General features: G+C 51.6%; 8 protein-coding genes across 8 annotated transcripts; 2 read left to right on the top strand and 6 right to left on the bottom strand.

Annotated features, from left to right (window-relative positions):
- Positions 1-167: 167 nt before the first annotated feature.
- GLOTRDRAFT_58425 (Nonaspanin) lies at positions 168-3287 on the bottom strand. Its single transcript, XM_007866160.1, has 19 exons — positions 2999-3287; positions 2922-2937; positions 2752-2867; positions 2428-2690; positions 2314-2373; positions 2150-2261; positions 2075-2092; positions 1889-2023; positions 1811-1840; positions 1627-1759; positions 1486-1570; positions 1343-1435; positions 1214-1287; positions 1078-1163; positions 949-1023; positions 860-893; positions 643-805; positions 424-587; positions 168-371 (listed from the first exon to the last, which is right to left on the bottom strand). The coding sequence occupies exons 1-19, from the start codon at positions 3170-3172 to the stop codon at positions 304-306; spliced, it is 1899 nt and encodes a 632-aa protein (XP_007864351.1). The 5' UTR covers positions 3173-3287; the 3' UTR covers positions 168-303.
- Positions 3288-3808: 521 nt separating this feature from the next.
- GLOTRDRAFT_127584 (uncharacterized protein) lies at positions 3809-4273 on the bottom strand (the record flags this gene model as incomplete). Its single annotated transcript, XM_007866159.1, has 3 exons — positions 3809-3882; positions 3935-4016; positions 4076-4273. 3 exons carry the CDS (start codon positions 4271-4273, stop codon positions 3809-3811), a joined length of 354 nt encoding a protein of 117 aa, XP_007864350.1.
- Positions 4274-5759: 1486 nt separating this feature from the next.
- On the bottom strand, positions 5760-7466 carry GLOTRDRAFT_137597 (alpha/beta hydrolase fold protein; the record flags this gene model as incomplete). Its single annotated transcript, XM_007866158.1, has 12 exons — positions 5760-5961; positions 6018-6099; positions 6168-6375; positions 6437-6471; positions 6528-6657; positions 6710-6757; positions 6814-6854; positions 6922-7006; positions 7060-7112; positions 7172-7192; positions 7250-7306; positions 7356-7466. The coding sequence occupies 12 exons, from the start codon at positions 7464-7466 to the stop codon at positions 5891-5893; spliced, it is 942 nt and encodes a 313-aa protein (XP_007864349.1). The 3' UTR covers positions 5760-5890.
- A 770-nt stretch (positions 7467-8236) lies between these two features.
- Positions 8237-8946, top strand: GLOTRDRAFT_38259 (ribosomal protein S12/S23; the record flags this gene model as incomplete). Its single annotated transcript, XM_007865745.1, has 3 exons — positions 8237-8314; positions 8367-8558; positions 8707-8946. Coding segments are annotated over 3 exons (510 nt in total), but the record flags the coding sequence as incomplete, so codon positions are not given.
- Positions 8947-9226: 280 nt separating this feature from the next.
- GLOTRDRAFT_39235 (uncharacterized protein) lies at positions 9227-11086 on the bottom strand (the record flags this gene model as incomplete). The annotated part of the gene is made up of 6 exons (XM_007865805.1): positions 9227-9446; positions 9510-9700; positions 9763-10111; positions 10165-10346; positions 10411-10634; positions 10687-11086. 6 exons carry the CDS (start codon positions 11084-11086, stop codon positions 9227-9229), a joined length of 1566 nt encoding a protein of 521 aa, XP_007863996.1.
- A 460-nt stretch (positions 11087-11546) lies between these two features.
- GLOTRDRAFT_137596 (uncharacterized protein) lies at positions 11547-15090 on the bottom strand. The gene is made up of 11 exons (XM_007866157.1): positions 14822-15090; positions 13985-14762; positions 13795-13937; positions 13475-13732; positions 13192-13422; positions 12805-13140; positions 12509-12751; positions 12024-12457; positions 11948-11971; positions 11823-11896; positions 11547-11772 (listed from the first exon to the last, which is right to left on the bottom strand). Exons 1-11 carry the CDS (start codon positions 14972-14974, stop codon positions 11732-11734), a joined length of 2715 nt encoding a protein of 904 aa, XP_007864348.1. The 5' UTR covers positions 14975-15090; the 3' UTR covers positions 11547-11731.
- Positions 15091-15179: 89 nt separating this feature from the next.
- GLOTRDRAFT_99286 (uncharacterized protein) lies at positions 15180-15858 on the top strand. The gene is made up of 3 exons (XM_007866156.1): positions 15180-15223; positions 15290-15527; positions 15577-15858. Exon 2 carries the CDS (start codon positions 15297-15299, stop codon positions 15501-15503), a length of 207 nt encoding a protein of 68 aa, XP_007864347.1. The 5' UTR covers positions 15180-15223; positions 15290-15296; the 3' UTR covers positions 15504-15527; positions 15577-15858.
- A 203-nt stretch (positions 15859-16061) lies between these two features.
- GLOTRDRAFT_104795 (HAD-like protein) lies at positions 16062-17830 on the bottom strand (the record flags this gene model as incomplete). Its single annotated transcript, XM_007866155.1, has 5 exons — positions 16062-16095; positions 16147-16733; positions 16788-16933; positions 16985-17037; positions 17097-17830. The coding sequence occupies 5 exons, from the start codon at positions 17828-17830 to the stop codon at positions 16062-16064; spliced, it is 1554 nt and encodes a 517-aa protein (XP_007864346.1).
- Positions 17831-18695: the final 865 nt, after the last annotated feature.

Here is an 18695-nt window from a genome sequence, read left to right as displayed (position 1 = left end):
TATACCCGTTTCGCGACACCGCCCGTCTTTTAGAAAAGTATAACCTACTTATGCTCACGACCATTCCTATAGTTTAACATCATGCCCTACTCTGCGCCACCATGAAAACCGTCCTGTTATCTTGTAATCGTAGAATATTCGAACTCACGTTGTCTCATGACATCAAACGAACAGATCCCACTCATGGCTGGACAAACCCATACCACCTGGTATACGAGGGCATCGGAATAGTGCATAAATAAAGGCGCAGAATTGCCCCGTTTTGTTTTCCAGGACAACAAATTGATGTATGATACAAGCCAATTAGTCAATGCGGATCGAGCTATAGAGTCTGCGGACAGCCCAGTAGGTTGCAAGGAAGCCGATGGTCCCTGCGAAATCGAGTCTTAGTGGCATTCGTCGCATCAAACAGAGAGCGCTCACCCGTGATCAAGAAATCAAACAGGCAAAGAAGAAAGAGGTACCCAAAGTACAATACCGTACTAGAGAACGAGTCAAGCGACAGTCTTGATAACCAGTAGAAGAACCCATATGCTAGCAGCCAGAAAGCGCTCCCGCCTCCCGTGAGGAATGCGCGCCAGTGCCACCTGCATACCACGGTATGTCAGCGCGCTCGAGAGAGCCTACGAGATCTAGGCTTACCGGTACTCTTCGGCGCAGAGAATGAAGTACGTGAACAAGATCGTGACTGTAGCGGTCGTGAGAGCAACCACGAAGGCCGTCAAAGCCAGGAATCCGAATGCGTAGTATGCTCTGGAAGCAAATAAACTAGACAGCACGAAGTATAACTCGACGAAGGCGGCACCTGCGGCAGAGAGTCAGGTGGAATAAAGATGTCCGATATGCAGTTACTCATTACCGAATGGCAGGATACCGCTGAGCAAGGTCGCAGCCTGATGGGAGATGATTATGAGTATTACCCCGACAGAAAGAAAGTTTGGGCCGTACCCAAGGGCGGAGATACTTTGGCGTCGGAGGGATTTGTCGAGGGATGGGATTCACCCTCACGGGATGTTGGATAGCCTACAAACGGAATACATGAATTCAACCTTCCGAGGAAGACGAGGATATGCATACCCCATGCTTAGAACCGAAATAGCTGCCAATGGCAGACAGTGGGGCAGAAATGCCGAACCACAGGATGACGATGAACAGCATTGTTCCTAACGAGCGAGTTCAATTACATGAGGTCCATGTTGCACAAAATACGTACCGAACGGAACAGCTCCAGAAGAACCGGCGGCGAGGAGGAACAGGTTAAGGAGGAAGATGATGGCGAAGATGGTCCTGTGAGATAACGTGAGCCTCCAGAGGGCGTAAAACATACCCGTCCACTACTTACGTCGGCAATATGGTAGCAGTGATGAAAGAGTTTTTGCGCTTATCCGTTCCTCCCATGGACGCATACACTCTGCTAGAAATGTACCCGCCGATCCTAGCAGACAATCAGCCCTGACCGGTCCAGGTGAGAACGAATCCACTCACCCGCCAAAAAACGTCCAGCAGACCATCATGACGGTAGCCAGAGAGCCTCGATTAGACGGAGACAGGAACCCAAGCAGCGCGAAGACTTCAGGCAGCTACCAGTTAGACTACAGGCTATGCCCTATCTGGGCGTATACGTACCTAGCGTTACCGCAACCATCGCGCACAGCTGAGCGCCGTTACCAACCAACACGGACAGCGCCATGGGGTATCGAGGCGTCCTGAAGACCTCGCCGTGGACCAACTTCCAGCCCCAGTCCTCTTGAACATCTTCCTAACCCGGAGATTAGGCGTAAAGTACGTTGCCTGCTCGAGAAGTACTCACGCTTAGGTCGATAGCGTTGTACCGCGAGATCTGAGGCGCGTCAGTTGTAGTTGAAAAGGCTGAGGCGAAGATACACACATCACGGGATACACTTCGGAGGAGAATCATGGAGACCATGATACAAAGGAATACAACGATAACCAAGGAATTTATCAGGCTGAACCAGTGAATCCGCGGGTCGAATATGTGGAGGTAGTTGTCCCAACGAGTCGCCTTGTCTGAAGTTTAGCAAGTCAGGAGAAACCTGCACTCTGCGCAACGTACCCAAGGAGTGTCTGATTCCTGTCAGGAGGCAGTATATCAATATAGGAATGCTCGAGAGGTCACATATACACTTACATTCCAAGTCACACGGTATGTGTAACGAATCATGTTTGGGGCGGTCTCGCTCAGGATCAAGGGTGGGGCTTCCTCCTCACAATTGACTGGCCCATCCTGGGGACCGCCATGGCTGATATAATCTATTATCCCTTGAGTATACCTCCAATAGCTATTGGACGCACCTGGAGGGCCAGACAAGTACGCCCACAACGCGGTAGTTATCCGGGCTAGGGCTATGGTATCTACGATAGCTGTGAGTGCCAGGAGGTAGGAGAGGCGGGAGGGTGATGAGATACCTGATATATATGTCATAGTGGTTATTCAAGGCGGGGGTTTCATGGTACGGCTCATCGTCATTTCCTAAGTTGAAGCCCATATCATAGAATACATCCCCAGTCCTGAGATCTACTTTCATTTCGGCAGCAGGGAGACCATCAATCAGCCAGTTGAGAGCATAATCCTCCCGTATACGGTCGTTGATAAATTTCGCGTCTTCTCCGGGCACATCCCTGACAGTACACAGGGTCTGGCACGTTCCGTTATTTTCGAGCATACGAATCTAGAAGACGGAGGTATGAGCACTTCCGATTCGACTTTGCCAGTGTCATGTAAGTACTTACGTCGTATGGCGAATTGAATATTCTGTCTCCGAACAGGATAGAACCTAGCGATTCCGGCTGTTTCTTTGGTCCTCCCTCGGGCTCGCAGAAGTGGAATTTCGGATTATAATAATCATCTATAAGAATAAATGAGCTGCAATACCCACAACAAATTTGTATAGTGGACGTACAATTAATCAAGGATTTCTACGCCCGACTACCACTTTCGTATCATGTCATGGTATTTCGAGATCGTGCTTCCACTTACGAGTTTGGCGTCGTCCGTACCCGCTAACATAGGAGTCAAGGCGTTGACGAATAGATCAACTTTCTCTCCCTGGCGGTAGTTGTGAGGCGCAGCGCCGGGTAGGTAGAATGCATCGGCGCATAAGGACAGTAGGATGGGAACCGCATACGCCACGAATGTGCGCGGACCAGCCATGTCGCCCTTCGAACGCTTCTAGCAGCAGCAGCCCTTGGTAGGATAGACGGCAGTTCGGCGGTTCTGACAGACTGTTAAAACCAGAGTAAGAAAGTCTGAGCTGCCCGGCGTGCGCAACACGTCGATGTGAAGCTCGAATGTAACTGAATACGACAGCCACGTGGCTGTGGCAGCAAGAACGCGACTGGGACGCCGGGCCGCTCCTTGAACACGTTCCAAGCTCGCATGCATGTGCGCGGTTCCTTCCAGCGACCGACCATAGTCTGAGACTTTCTGCCAGATAAGCGACCTAACATATGGTTATTGGACGTCTACAATGGCTTCCAGACGTTAACATGCTTGAAGTTAGGTACAGGCCGTACGAAGGAAGAAGTAGGGAACGGTAGTACGAGAGTCCGATCTCACCCGATCTGCTTGCATAGATTATACCACAAGAACCTGAGAAAGCGTTGAACGACGTCAAATCACCGTGATACGCAACCTAGCAGACTCAGACGCTCCGGCGGCTTACAGACCGGTGGAGACGAGGTAAAACACCAACCGTCTTAAGTACTCGACAACCGAAAGCAAGGAGCGGATGCTATAGCACCGCTGAGAATAGGAAATAGAGTCCAAGGAGCATCTCTCATGCAAGAGTTACTCGCTCTCGAGGAAGGCCTTGACTTGAGCCTGCACGAAAGCGAGGTCATCCGGGCTGGAAGATCCCCCAGCTGCAGCAGTTCCAGTTAGAGAATCAATCAGCAGGTAACTAAAAAGACCCACCAACATGTCCCCAGAAGGACTCGATGATGACTAGCTTTGCAGTACTCTTCAGGTACGAGGTCTCTACTTTGCTGTCTTCCGGCTGACAGAGGAAAGGCATGCCATCAATCTTGTCCGTAGTGTCAGCGACAGAGTGCTCACAGTGAAGTACAAGTCCGTTTTGCACGGCATGATCAGGCCCTTGGCCTTGACTGCGCCCAGACACTTCTCGAGGTCACCCCCATCCTTGATTGCGGAAACATCAGCGGTCTGCCAGGTGTTGAGCAGCGCCAGCATGTCATTCGCATCCCAGTTGAGCAAGTAATTGGATTCCCATCGCTCGCGCATGAAATCCTCCATGCTCGAATAACTGATATTCCCTCTTTCAGATGACCGAACCCGTGTCAGGTGCAAGGACTCACTGTCCGTTGAAGAGGTATTTTTTGTTCCGGAACCACTACAAGGAAGGTGGTGCATAGCGGGTCGAAAGACTAAGCATACGTGACGCACAGTTTGGCCATACGCCCACGGACAGTATACCCGACCAAAGGCACGGATACCGTGCTGAGGAATGCTCGTATAATGCCCATCCTGGAAATCCTTGGATGCTCTCAATGCAGCCTTGGGACCTTCCAGAAAGCTGGTTGCTAACTGATCAAGACGACATAGTGCGACATCGACAAGAGTAAGGATCTCACGCTTTATTGTGGCAACTTGTCCTAGCTGAGCCACATATTACGATATACCTAGCCATATGCAGATGTAAGCTTGAGCCATCGCTGAAGGACGAGATTGAGCACCTGTCAAGATATTCCGGGTACATGACCGGCCAATGGTAACACTATTTCCGAAGAGTTAATCAGCTTGGCTAGCGTTATCCAGGAGACAGGCCCACCATTTGTCCACCCATCGAGAAACCGACAACGCAGTATATGTGTTTTATTCCCAGTTTTTTGGTGAGAACCGTGTACTGAGCCCGACTACGGCATATAAGATTGCGCGCCGAAGTTTCAGACCAGAGTGCAAGGCTCACGCATTATCCGCGTAAGATATGCTGGGAAAGTATGGTCCATTGTAGGGGACGGGCTTCAGCCGGACGTCAGTGGGCAAGCAATGCCGGAAACACTAATACAGCAGTACCGTATTGGACGGAGATGATGACTACGATAGGCGAGGGTCAGTAGTGGCGATTGGGGACATAAGATGAGAGTACTGACCTCTCCGTTGCAGAACAGGGCGAAAGTCACGATGTAATATTTGTTTGGATTTAGAACCTGAGACAATTATTCTAGTGCATGGATCAACATTCTTAGATGGCTCGCCTTGTCTTCGCCAACCATGTACGCCTGACCTAGTTGGCGGAGTGATCCTCCTCATGAACCTTCTTACTTACAGGGGATCAGAACAAGCTCACTGTCTAGCTTAGCTCCATAGCATGTAGGGAATACGATGCATGGGTTCTTCGGATCGCCGTATGTGCGATAAGCCGTGACCGCATTCGGCAGTATACCACCCGCAACCCTGAACCGGCCATGGTAATAGTATTGAGTTGCGGGTTCAAGCGACATGGTGAATTGAGACAACGGGGGGAAGGGGAGTGCCTTCCACGATGCATAATCGCACCCTCCCCGTCTAAACCTAGTGTGCTAAGATTAACCTACGGGAGCACCATCTCATAACGTCGGCCCGCGATGCGGAAACCACCTAGCACGCTAGTCATTGCTCCCGGTCGCTGCTCGTGAAGGTCGCCGATATTCCAGGGCGCCTTCTTGAGTTTCGGTGCCAAATGCGGGTCTGAGAGTTTAGAATACAGCAGTTGCCACGAACATGACATCCTGCGCATGAGGGGGGGAACCATCTCATAGCTATAAGTGGACAAAGGAAGGTAATGGCATATTCAGTTTTACTCCTTATCTCGCTGAAATTAGCCCGTTCGAGTTTCGTCAACTGAGAATCCGGAGCACCGTCACCACGACGCTAGTTTTCAAGGAAGGCGACCACCTGGTCCCTAATAAAGGCGTCATCACCCGTGTTAGACCCGCCACCGGCTAGAATATCATGAAGCATGAGTATATATACTTGACCACACCCATCACGGACGCACCGAAATGCCCCCAGACGGATGGGATCACCACTAGTTTAGCGGTCTCTTTCATATACGATACCTCTATCTCGCTGTCCTCGGGCTGTATGGCGATAGAATTTCTCAGCAAGACCATTGTAGTAATGAGAACTCAAGGACCGAAACACCTACCGTAAAGTAGAGATCCGTCTTGCACGGCATAATGAGACCTTTAGCTTTGATTGCACCCAAGCACATCGGCAAATCACCACCGTCCTTGACTGCCGCGACGTTGCCTGTTTGCCAAGTATGAAGGAGGGTAAGCATATCGTTAGCGTCCCAAGCTCTAAGGTATCCGGCTTCCCAGTCTTCTCTAATGAAATCTTGCATGCTAGTGTACCTAAATTGGGTTATCAAAACTATTGGTGAATGAAACAACATCTGCGGGCGAAGAGACCTACCGTCCATCCTGCAGGTATCCCTCTTTCCTGAACCACTGCAATGTTCTGCAATGTCAGGAACGGCTATAATGAACAGAGGGAATCGCCGCACGCTCTGTCCATATGCCCAAGCACAGTAGACGCGCGCAAACGCCCGGATGCCATGATGTGGAGTGCGCGTGTAGTGACCATTTTCAAAGTCTTTCGACGCTACCAACGCCGCTTTCGGCCCTTCTAGGAAACTGATGGGCCGTTAGCTCGAAGTACATTGCATAGTCACGGGCGACTACGTACGCCTTGTTATGGGGGCTGGTCCGAGCCGATCCACATATGCAAACGTATCTGCCAACAATGGTGTGACCAGGTTCCAAGTTTCGTGTACTCAACCAAATGCGCACTTGTCTATGAAATTGGGGTACATGACCGCCCAGTGGTAAGCCTTCGAAGTCGCACAATCCCGTTAGTATCCGCGAAACTCGGGCTCCACTAGTAGATCTGAACTGCACCTGTTGCCCGCCCATTGAGAAACCCACGACGCAGTATACACGTTCTATGCCCAGCTTTTGGGTGAGGACAGTGTATTGCGCCCGACTGGGACATCTGGTGAGCTTTGGGGTCCTCCTTCATATACTAGTAGAGCATACGTATTGTCTTCGTATGACACAGCAGGGAAATACGGGCCGTTATATGGGAAAGGCTACCCGTGTACGCGTCAGCAAAACGCACATCGTTTGCACCGTGAGGTACGATATGCACCGTGTTCGAAGGGGAAGATGACTGGGATCGCTCGCATCATAAATACTGAGATGGCGAAACAACCGAGGAAGGACCAACCTCCCCATTGGAGAATAGAGCAAACGTTACGATGTAATATTTGTCTGGATTTAAGGTCTGGTGGCGATCTTAACTATTGCAGTGCATTGCTGTATGCCATCCGTACCTTATCCTTGCCGATCATGTAGGTTTGCGGTACCAAACCAGAATCTTGCCCAAGTTCACCGCCAATACGTGCCGGGAACAGTGAAGTGCTCACCGTCCAATTTTGCCCCATAGCAAGTAGGAAAGACAATACATGGGTTCTTGGGGTCGCCGTAAGTTCGATATGCAGTTACAGCATTGGGTATGATACCGCCTGCAACACGAAAGCGACCATGATAGTAGTAGTGCGTTGTAGTGTCCAGAGACATCGTGAGTCGAGTCAAAGAGGGTGCGAGGCGAGCGCTCCAACGCACGACGCTCACCCTCTCTATCTCAAGCAGCTAAGAATATAAGAGAGTTCAGTCGCACGGCTACCGGTCCGCGATAAGCAGCAGGGATGGATAAATTGATTATTTTCAGGACAGGTTCTCCACAATCATTTCATTACGAGCCACACCGAGGAGTAGTACTGTGCCGTATGGCAATGGGACGCGTCGATAACACCGTACTGTGAGGGACGTTATTCTGGCATATTTTTGCATGATTCCTCTCAGGAACGCGACGCTGGCAACACAGATGGACGCGTCGGGAGCTTGAAGGTTCCGCGTGAAGGTCAAGCACGAGCAGCAGTCTCAGAATCGGATCCGCTATGGTCGCGAGACGAATGGCACCTATTGGCACTGCCAGGGGCGGCGAGGAAAGAGAGGATCACGTGAATGAAGTGGGAAGTGCCGTCCAAATGGTGCTGTATCGTTTTTACATAAGCAGTTCGGTCCCTTCCGAATCCAGGCTCAGTCCCTTCCGTCAATCCCTCGTCGTCGTCGTCGATAAGCTTTCCTCAAGATGGGCTGTACGCCGTCTGTGTCTAGTCTGGCCTTGGGATCATGCTGACGGCTTGTGCTAGCAAACAAACCCCGTGGACTTCAGGCAGCACGCAAGCTCCGCAACGACCGCAGGGAGAACCGCTGGGCACGTATCTCTGTCACGTCGTCTCTCCATAGCTAACATTCTCATTTCCTGCACAAACATATAGGCGGACAAGGCCTACAAGAAGCGTGCTCTCGGTAACATCTACAAGACCTCGCCCACGGGTGGTTCATCTCACGCAAAGGGTATCGTGCTCGAGAAAGTCGGTGTTGAGGCTAAGCAGCCCAACTCTGCCATCCGCAAGTGCGTGCGTGTACAATTGATTAAGAACGGAAAGAAGGTGACCGCTTTCGTGCCGGTGAGTAATTCGCTCCCTTTCCTTCGCCTTCCCTTTGCTTGCCCAATGTTTCCATTTTGGGACGCTCGGATAAGCTTAGAGTCGCCATTCGATATTCGCTTACTGCCAACGACCTATTCACTGATATTGAACCGCACATGACTCTCAGAATGACGGTTGCCTGAACTTCGTCGACGAGAACGACGAGGTCCTTATCTCCGGTTTCGGTCGCCGCGGCAAGGCCAAGGGTGATATTCCAGGTGTGCGTTTCAAGGTCGTGAAGGTATCTGGCGTCGGTCTTCTGGCTCTCTGGAAAGAAAAGAAGGTAAGTGTTGCAGTAGTGTATCCTAGGCGCGCCATTTTGACATGGTGTGATTGTGCAGGAGAAGCCCCGATCATAAATCCATGATCCACTGTATAGTGAAAGGACCTTCCCTTCGGTATCTGGGTTCTCGCCACTTCTGTTGTTCTCCTTGGTCGCATATGATCATGCTGTAATGTCTATCCATGCCCGATATCTGCTCTATGAACATCACATTCGAAAACCTAGTCAGTGTCACTGACACCGGGCGGTGGAGATGACAGGTAGTTGTCAAACGACAATAGTCAATTGAAGCCAGTTGTTCCAAAACGTGACAAATTAGCAGTAGCTATTGTACTTCGTACTCCATATATCATCAAAACAGGGACTACAGTTCCACGGCTGCCGCCGATGCGGATGGTACGGCTAGAGGTATGGGTACATTTACACCTCGTCCCTCCAGGTACCTTTTGAGGTCGGCGATGAGCTCCAACTGTTCATCCACCGTTAACCCACTCACGATCATCTGCAGAGCGGAGCCGACAGTGACGTGGTGTTGTCGAATGAGACTGCTGTAGTATACGTAGGTGAAGACACCCATGAGGAATCTAGTGAAACATTGTTATGAACCGATATTCAGATACCGATGTCCAAGGGGAGCAGATACGCACTGGCAATCCATGCGATCAGTCATACCGCCATGGCCCGGAATGCTGTGACCGAAGTCCTTGATGTTGAAGGCACGCTTGAAACCAGAGGCAAAGAATCCGCCGAAGGGTGCAACCAGGGATGCGAAGCATGCCATCACAAGCAGATGGAACTGGTAAGGTGCATATGGGATCGTGGTGACGGTTCGACCGAGCTGCATAGAAGGATGTTATGAGACGTCCTGTTACCTGCATTTCGAAACACGTTACTCACCACCGCTGACAAGACAGTCTGCACTGGCGCAGGAATGCCAAATTCCTTCCAGAGGAAGACCGGGTTTCGATTACATGTTACCGAGTTCCACGCGCTCACCCCGAGATCACGGACCGGGCAAACCATGTAATCAAATTGCATGAAGTAGGTTCCCCATGCTACGCCAAAGATAAGTGTGCAGAAAAATGCGCCCACGAATCCCTCCACTGTCTTCTTGGGTGAAAGCTTGATGAGCGGGGTCCTCCCGAGGGTAATACCACAGACATAGGCGAACACATCGTTGCAGATGACCAAGGACGCCGGTACCCAGAACCAGATCATGCCTTCGAGGATATTATTGACTATAAAGTGGCTAGTTCAGAGTCAGTACCGTCCGCGAGAGTGGTGCGTAGATTTTGCTCCTACCTTGACACCACAATCATGAGCAGAGTCATATGCACCCAACAGAAAAGACCGAATTGGCGCTTCAGATGGCCACGCTGGAGCGATGACACGAAGCCAACGAAGCCAATCGTGTACAATATGAAGCTGATGAACCGATGATTTGTGGCAAACGGCAGCAACTGCGAGTCGGCGAACACGACATGCTGAAAGGGATGAAGATACATGCGTCACAGACCAATAGACATGAGATGCTAGCTGCCGGCTTACCTTGAAGTAGTAGATGATGCTTTCTCCGTACAAGAAATAGTTCGTTACAGCAAAGAAGTACCAATTGAGGGTCTTGCTCCAAGGATCTCGACCTTCGCCATCATCTTCGCCATCGTCCGACTTGGGACCGGCCAACGTGAACAATGCAGTGACTTCGCGATACACTGCAGTCTGGCAGACCATGACCAGAAGAATCATATACGCATGCCCTAACAAAAGCAGAGCTACAAGGAGAACTCTCAGTTGTACGTCTTGGAATCATAGACGGACAAGTACTTATGAACCCCCCGATCATGATGAACGTCCAGAGCGTTCGGACGAAGAAGCTCTGCCTCTTCTTGGTCTTCTCAGCATCCTCGTTCTTCTTGTCCCCTGAGGGACTCGTCTCAGACTCGCTCTCTGCACGGCTTTCCACAGCATCGTCCTTCGGTACATGTAGGGCTGCTCCGTTCAATGGCGGAAGCTTCGGATGTTCCTCTGATTTCGTGTGTATATGGTCCTCTCGCGCTGTAGGGAGTTCGGCAGAAGATGCAGAGGTTCGCGATTCAATGGGAGGTTCCGCCGCCTGCGCGAGGGCAGCCGATGGAGACGGTATTTTATCTTCGACTGGGTACGATGTCCCCTCATTGTCCGCGTCCCTTTGTACTTCCAGCGGATTTGATTCGCTGCCTAACATCAGGGGAGGCAAATTTGCGTTAATTGATTCTGGCGTAGAATCGCCATTAGCTTTCTGAGCCTTGATCGCGGCTTTCTGCTGCTTCTTCTTTTCTTCTCGCGCTGCCTTGGCTGCTTTCCTCAGAGCAGTCTTCGAAAGTTTGGGCGGTCCATCGGGTGTACTGTGAGGAGAGCGGCCGTCAAATGAATGTTCGTGTCACGGAGGAAAGTATTCTTACCTTAGCGCAGGCTCAACAGTAGCCTCTGAAGTCTGTTCGGCGTCACTCTCTTCGCCAGAGTCTACGGGTAAAGCAGCAAATCCCGTCTGAGACGCAAAAGACGGTCGCGTTGGCTGAGATGGTCTGCTCATCGTCTGTGCTGGTACGGTGGCTGCATGACACGTGAATGCGCTCGTTCTTGTAGGCGCGTCTCCTCTGCGCTGGCGCCGATGTGACGTACTGCCATGGCTTCGCGTCTGCGGTGTCATTACGCTTGCGTAAGTCGCGTTGGTACACAACGTACGAGCGCAACATTCATTTATTCTATGCCTCCACACAAAGCGTACAATGCATACTATACGACTAGTCCTGGGATGCAAAGGATACAACAAACCTGAAAATACAGCCCCCAAATCCAGATGCTAGGCAGTGTGTTAACGACGACCGACTCAGAACTTCCAATCCTCGTCCACTTCCATAGCCCATGGGACTGAAGTGGACGCATGAGTACAAGACAGACGGTAGAGCGAACCAACCTACACTTATTCAGGAGGGTCTTGGAAAATATCTTCTCGATGGGCACGTCATGGACTTTACACCAAGCAGCAGTGATCCTGCGATGTGTCCGTTAGAAAATGTCACTGTACAAATCCGGATCCACGTACCTAGGATCGAGATAATTGATTTTACTTATCCAAGCTCATTAATACGCTTTTATACCAGAAAGGCTTTGGACTTTACCTCGTTCCCAGAGCAACCTCCTTTCCAGCTTCACGATCCACCATCTGTAACTTCGACGTCTTAATCTTCTCGTCCAGCTTCTGTATAGCTTCTTCGACTTTTTCCGCTGGACGGTCCCTCTTTAATTTCACCTTGCCGGTTTCCCTCTCCTTCCTGAGCTGTTTGAATTCAGCCTCAATTTCCTTGATCCGCTCCTTCAATACAGACTCGGGCTGCGGTTTCACGCCCTCTTCCTGTAACTTCTCATTATCCTTCGCAAATTTCTTCTCCGCTTTCTCAATCTCCTTAGCCTTTAGACGTCCCTCGTGTTCGTACATCCACTCGTCCTCCAGATCCGACTCGTCTTCCGCATAGTCTTTCTTCTTCTTGTACTTGGGATCCATATTGAACAGAACATGTCGAAGCTTCCTGCGTTCGTACTTGAAGCCTCGGATCTGGGAGAAGTCGATTACCACGCACGCAGCTCGTATGGAAAGCAGGCATACCTTGTCACGCATTTTCTCCATAGACTGCTCATGTGTCTTGGGCACACTCCGTTGATGGTTACACAAGATAGCAACCATACGATTGGCGTGGTTGTAAGCATTAAGCTTCTCCTGTACCGTGCCTTTCTCCGGAGTACCCTGATCAAGCTGTTGCTGGAAAGTGATGGAGGCGTTGTATGTACGGAACACCTTCGCGGTCAGACCTTTCATGTAGTTCTGGAGGTGCTTATTCAAGGACGACGTCTGGAACGGGATGTATTAGAAAGCGGACAGAAGTGCCGGAACAGTCCACCTACGGTGACGCGATCGAACAAGTCGTCGTGGTCCTCCTTATCCTGCTTGAAGATACGGATGTTCTTGAACACCTGTTGGTCGACCGGCACGCGATTGTAGTATCGAATAGAGTCTTTACCCAGGAAGTCAAAGATAAGGAAGTTCGGTTGCTCCAACGTAACATGTTCACAGCGAAGCGAACAACAGCCTACTGTATCCGCTTCATCCTCTCCCTTCTCGTTGCCAGCACGAAGCGCCAAACGGTCAATGAAGTACATAGCGGTGGCACGCTGACGGTCAGCCATGACCTTGTTCCTCAGGTGCTCAGTGTAGTCACGTCGAATTCTGTCCACGTGATTCTGTACTCCAGGTTAGAACTATCGATTCGAGAAAGTCCGGTGAAAACGTACCTTCAGCTCGCGCGCCTTCTCAAACTTGATCATGTCGCTTTGACCCTTGAGAGAACTGCCTGCGGCCAGGAAAACGTATTTATAGTTCCCGTTGATGTTTTCCGTCCAGCAGGCCAACCAAGTGACAGTCTTGTCGTGAATGACGGCCTTCCAGTTTCCAGGCATGTTCGGAACTGGAACGGGCGCATTCTCGCCAATGTTAATGGTAATATCCTCTGGCCGCACGCGGAACTACGAGAGCAGTCAGTTTACACCCTCAGAGGGTCGTTCGAAAGATGCAAACCTTCAGGCATCCTTTTTTAGGATGCTCACCTCGACCTCTGAAGAGGCCTGGAGGTTCAACCCTGAAATTGCCGACCTTCTCCTTACGACCATCCAGGAGACAGGTGGCATACTTCTCCTCGGCCTTCGCCTTCGCCTCCCTCAATTCCTTCTTCTCAGCAGCGGTTAAGGCCTTCTGCTTGGCTTTCTCAGCCTCGAAGTACTCATACATGGGCCGGAAATCGCAGCGACTGAAGTCCGTGATTTTCGTGCCATCACGCTGAGGAGATTCGTGATGTCAGTCGTCGACACCAAATCTATTAGTTAAGGACGCAGACATACGGGAGGGTGTTTCTTGAGGACTTTGAGCCAGTCCTCGAAAAAGTTCTTATTGAACGTTTCGTCCCTTGCGTGATCTGTCTCGAGGAGCTTGGCGTAAAATGTAGCGACCTCCTCAGACTCCGGCGGAAGGTCCACATCCTGTCCTGAACTCTTGTCAGAAGGGAGTAACGTCTGTGGGCATGGGGCATACCGTTGTACTTCATCTTCACGTGCGATGGAAGAGGCTCATACGGCGGAGGAAAGAATACCCCGTTGTGTTCCAAGGTCTGCCACTTCTCGCTACCATCGTTGTTCGCGCCGATCTCCCACCACTTGTACACGTCCTCGGGCTCCTCCGTTTCCTCCTTCTTCTTGCCTCTGCCTTTCTTCGCCGGGGGTTCAGAATCCTCCTTCTTAGCCTTCGCCTTGGTCATTCTCTTCTTGGCCTTCGGAGGCTCGGAGCCCGACGCACCCTCATCTCCCTCATCGTCCTTGATCTTCTTCGCCGCGGTCTTCTTCGTCACAGGTTTCTTCTTCGCCGGTTTCTCCTCTTCCGACGAATAGCCCACATCACTCTCGACTTTGGTTTTCCGTTTAGCTCGAGGTGGCGCCTTCTCCTTCTGGATTGGCCTGTCGTCCTCGGAGTCATCGTAGGCCCCGTCCTCGGATTCCTGTTTCACTTTCTTCTTGGGAGGCTGACGAGCCTTACCATTAGCCGCCCCTTTCTTAGCAGTTAAGGGCTCGTCGTCGTCCGAGTCGCTCGGTATCTCTTTCTTACTCTTCGCACCATGCGCCTTGCCGTTCGTTGCGGCACTCGCTTTAACGGTAGTCGCGTCGTGCGCTCCTGGCATGGGCACAGCAGCTGATTTCGTGGGAGAGGAGGCTAATGGCACATCGTCATCACTGGAGTCGCTAAACACAGGCTGTTTCCGCTTAAGAGACCGAATATTTGGGGTAGCTGGCTCGGACTTGGTCCGCGTGGCTTGAGACTGAGACAAAATCTTTCGTTTACACTAGATACATAGAGGGTCTGGGTACAACGACGTACGAGTGGCAGGTCATCGTCTTCACTCATGGGGGAGGAATCTTTGGCACCGTTGGAACGTCCGTTCCCATTGACAGCATGGCCGTTTCCGTTCTTGGCGGGAGTCGCGGCGAGAGGACGGTCGTCGTCTGATAGGGCGTCGGACACGCTAGACATCGGTGGCGAAGTCCCTCAGCAGAGCAAAGGCAGTACGGCGGACACTGTTAAAGGTTGAGAGGGGGAGATGTGGGAACAACAAGAGGGGCGAAAGACAGGTCCGAGCGTGTCCCGACTATAAGTAGTTGATTGCGCTGTTGGCAAGTCTGATGAAACCAGCCCTAAAGTGGTCACGCCACTTGCGCCCTCCTTTGCCGCCGGCTGCGCCCGCCTTCACGTCCGAACGCTGCCAGTGTCCTACCAACGTTGGTGCGTATTCCTGGCAATACTCCCTATTGTTTATAAGAACGACCCGCTTACATTGTGTACGAACAGTCTACATATGGCGCCCCCCTCATTATATCGCGATCCTTGGGCGAAACGGGAAGCCTGGCGCAAGCACCCCGTCTTCAGCAACCGTGCAATGTTCGGCAGCATGTTCCCTGGCTTTGGGATTGCTCTTGGTGCTTTCTCAGCATACGTCGCTTGGGAGAAGCTCTTCAGTACTGCTCAACCGCACCATGACGGTCACGGGCAAAGCCACCATTAGAAGCCAGTATAATGGACGTATATCGTGAGTTTGGCCTGTCACCTTGACGGCAATCAACTGAAGTGTTCCATAGCCCTTAAGGCCACAACCATCCCGCAAGCGCGGATGTTATGGGATGAGACCGGCTCTTGACGCATGCTGGACGATGGACGGACATTGATACAGTGTATAGTACGCCTTGGAACGCAGGTTGAACCTTCGCCACGTACGCCTCCTGTAGGGCATATTCAGAGGTATCAAATGAAGCGCTTGTCGGCAGAAGACTGCTGAAGCACATCAGTTCGGATAAGCCATTGCGGCCCGTAAGTCATACATGTCGTCTAATGTACAAGCTACTATATGGTCATACAACAAGTAACTAAGGATCATCTCGGTCGTACCTGAAATCTGCCACTAATATACTCACAGCGAACATGAACGAATACTATGGGCTATACTAGAGCATTCAATAACAGCAGCAGACTAAAATGCGACGTCGCACCGCGACCAATAAGAAGTGTCTTTAGAATCGAAGTATAAAAATACAGCTTACGAACCACTGGCTCGATGTCCTTGCCATTAGAAGTGGGCTTGCACTGCGTGGTTTCGGATTCTGATGCCGTGAAAAAGCCAAGAAGTGAGGCGGCGGCGAACAAGTGATAACCTCGAAGAGCTCCGCTTGACGCGCCGTGGTGCCTCCTCTTCGTGTTTGACAGGCGTGGTGGTACCGGATGTCGGTGGGGACGCCGGCATGTCCTCTAGAGCCTCAATGGCCTTGATGGCGAACGCCGTCGCCAGACCTCGGTTACCGATGTTAACGCCCGAGGATCCGTATTTGTATATCCACCCCAGCTCCCATCCACCATCCTCGCATTGCAGCGGCAAGAGCGTCCGCATGTCCACGTCATCCCTGATCCCTACCGCCGCGCATGTGAGGATACGCATGGCCAATGCCAACGCGTCTCCCTCCACGCCTATACGCTCCTGCACTCTCTCTTTCAGAAGGTTGTAGAGAAGGTCGTTAAGTTCGTGGTCCTCGGCCTTCCTAAGAAGGCGGCTGAGGAAGTATAGGAAACACTCCGCGGACGCATAATATCGCGTTCCGTCCAGGTACGCTCGGTTGAGCAACACCTCCCGCACCCATATAAGCGTGCCTCGTAGTTCCTGTTTGCGATTGTGCGAATAGAATAGGCTGAGGACGTTGACGCAGACTACGGGGTCGAAACGGGGCCGCGTATGGTCGAAGTACGTCTTCACATAGATTCGTCAGTTAATTGACACATCGGTTGAGGGAACACGGCATACCTGTACTATGCCATCCGGCGTTACGTATTCCAGCATTTCATCGATTACGGACTGCGCTACGGCCTCGTCGGTCTCGAATATTGTCAGACCTAAGGACGTCGTGTCCAGATCGTCCGGAAATACCTCCGTTGTAAGGATTGGTTTGCCTTAGCGGTGGTGTGAGCATAGATAACGGATTCACTGATTGTCTTATTTACCAGAGAAGAAATTCCATCTGCGCGGGCAGTCCTTGGGCAACGCGACCAGATTTCTGTTCAGCGATAGCTCAGTATGGTGAAACGTACAGCGTCGCTATAAAGTGAAACGAACCGATCTTGTGTCACATCCAGGATGAGAAGCTGCGCAAATGTCTCGGGTACCAAAACGCCAGTATTCGTGACAGATTCTAGATGGCCGGCGTGCGACCGCATGAAGCTCCAACCCCTTTGGATCGGATCACCGAGTAGGTTTCGGAGAGCCCTCATAACTTTATCCTGGTCGTCGAAGACGATGCCGTACATACCCAATGATCGAGCGACCAGGACATTTTCGAGCTTGTCATCGATGAAGATGGTGGAATGGGGATCAATGGCACCCTTCTCGACAACGTATCTGTAATACCCCAGGTTCGGCTTGCGCTCCCCTGCGTCCGAGGATGTGAAGACGGTATCGAAGACATCCCAGTCCGCCGGCTTCGTGCGAAGGAACATGTAGTCGGGCTTCGAGATATTCGACATGGCTAATATTCGCAGCTGGCCATTGGATTCAGACTTGAGTTGCCGGAGCAGGGCGATCATGGCATCATTCGATGTGAGACTGTCCCTGGCTTCGTCCATGGCACGACCTATTTCCTCCGGTTCGTACGGAGGGAAGTCCTTGGACAGCTGGTCGTAACATTGGCCTTGGGAATAGTGGCCACGTTCATACAACCGCCAGGTCGGCGACGTCATCATGGCTTTCAGAGTCCGAGCTGAGATGGTAGTCCTGGTTGTGGATGACCAGGTGAAGAGAACATCGCCGATATCGCAAATCAGCGTCGAGAATCTCCGATACGCAGCAACCATGTCGGCGAAGGAGGCGGTATGCTCGGGAGGGAGGATGGGTGAACCATCTGGGAGAAAGTGCGATTAAATAATTCGAGGCTTGGGACCAACAAACAGCAGCACGCTAAGGGCCTTGGGGCAGAGGAAATTCGCTAGTATAGATCTTCTCCACTTACGTACGAATATTCTTGCCTGGAGGCACACCAAAGAAGGCTTGTGCGGTCCGGCAGAACACGACGGAGAGAAGAAGTGATCAATGTCTGACGCCAGAACACGGGGCCGTCCGAAGATACAGAGGGCAGGCCGAGGCTGGCAGCAGAACAGCAAGACCCGAACTGGGACGCAGCCCAGCGTGTTCGGAAGAACTGAGCAAGCTGCTCAGGCGGCATAGCGTGCTGCGTCGGACAAGATCTGATATTCAGAATACACGAATGAGGGATGGCAGCTTACGAGGAGTTTACGAGGAACCAGGAAACATGAGGCTGCTCGGGATCTACCTGGGCAAACAAGCCCGGTGCCGACTGATACGGTTCGTGCCTGCCACAGAATGATGCAGCGTCCAGGGTTCGCGGTCTTCGAACTGGCTTAGCGACCGTAGACGAGCGCTATATTAAAATTCATTTTCGTCCGTATTCAAGGGGAATGCTAACGGGATTCCGATCTCCGGAAACACAACTTGATCGCCGGCCTCATACACAAGCCCAATGTGGCAACACCCTGGGAAGCTTGCATCTGATTCCGCTCATGCCCGAGAAGCCTGGGGCCTCGCGCAGATTCTCAGAGGTCGACAGTGCTCCCTTGCGGTTCAGAGAAACTTGGGACAGAAGCTGCGACAGAACGACGTCTCATAGAAACGTTGACGTTCGCCCGACTTCTGACTTCACGA

Source organism: Gloeophyllum trabeum (assembly GCF_000344685.1).
Source record: "Gloeophyllum trabeum ATCC 11539 unplaced genomic scaffold GLOTRscaffold_00004, whole genome shotgun sequence".
Taxonomy (NCBI): Eukaryota; Fungi; Basidiomycota; class Agaricomycetes; order Gloeophyllales; family Gloeophyllaceae; genus Gloeophyllum; species Gloeophyllum trabeum.
The sequence above is the reverse complement of the archived record's forward strand: the minus strand, read 5'-3'. Positions and strand labels throughout refer to the sequence as shown.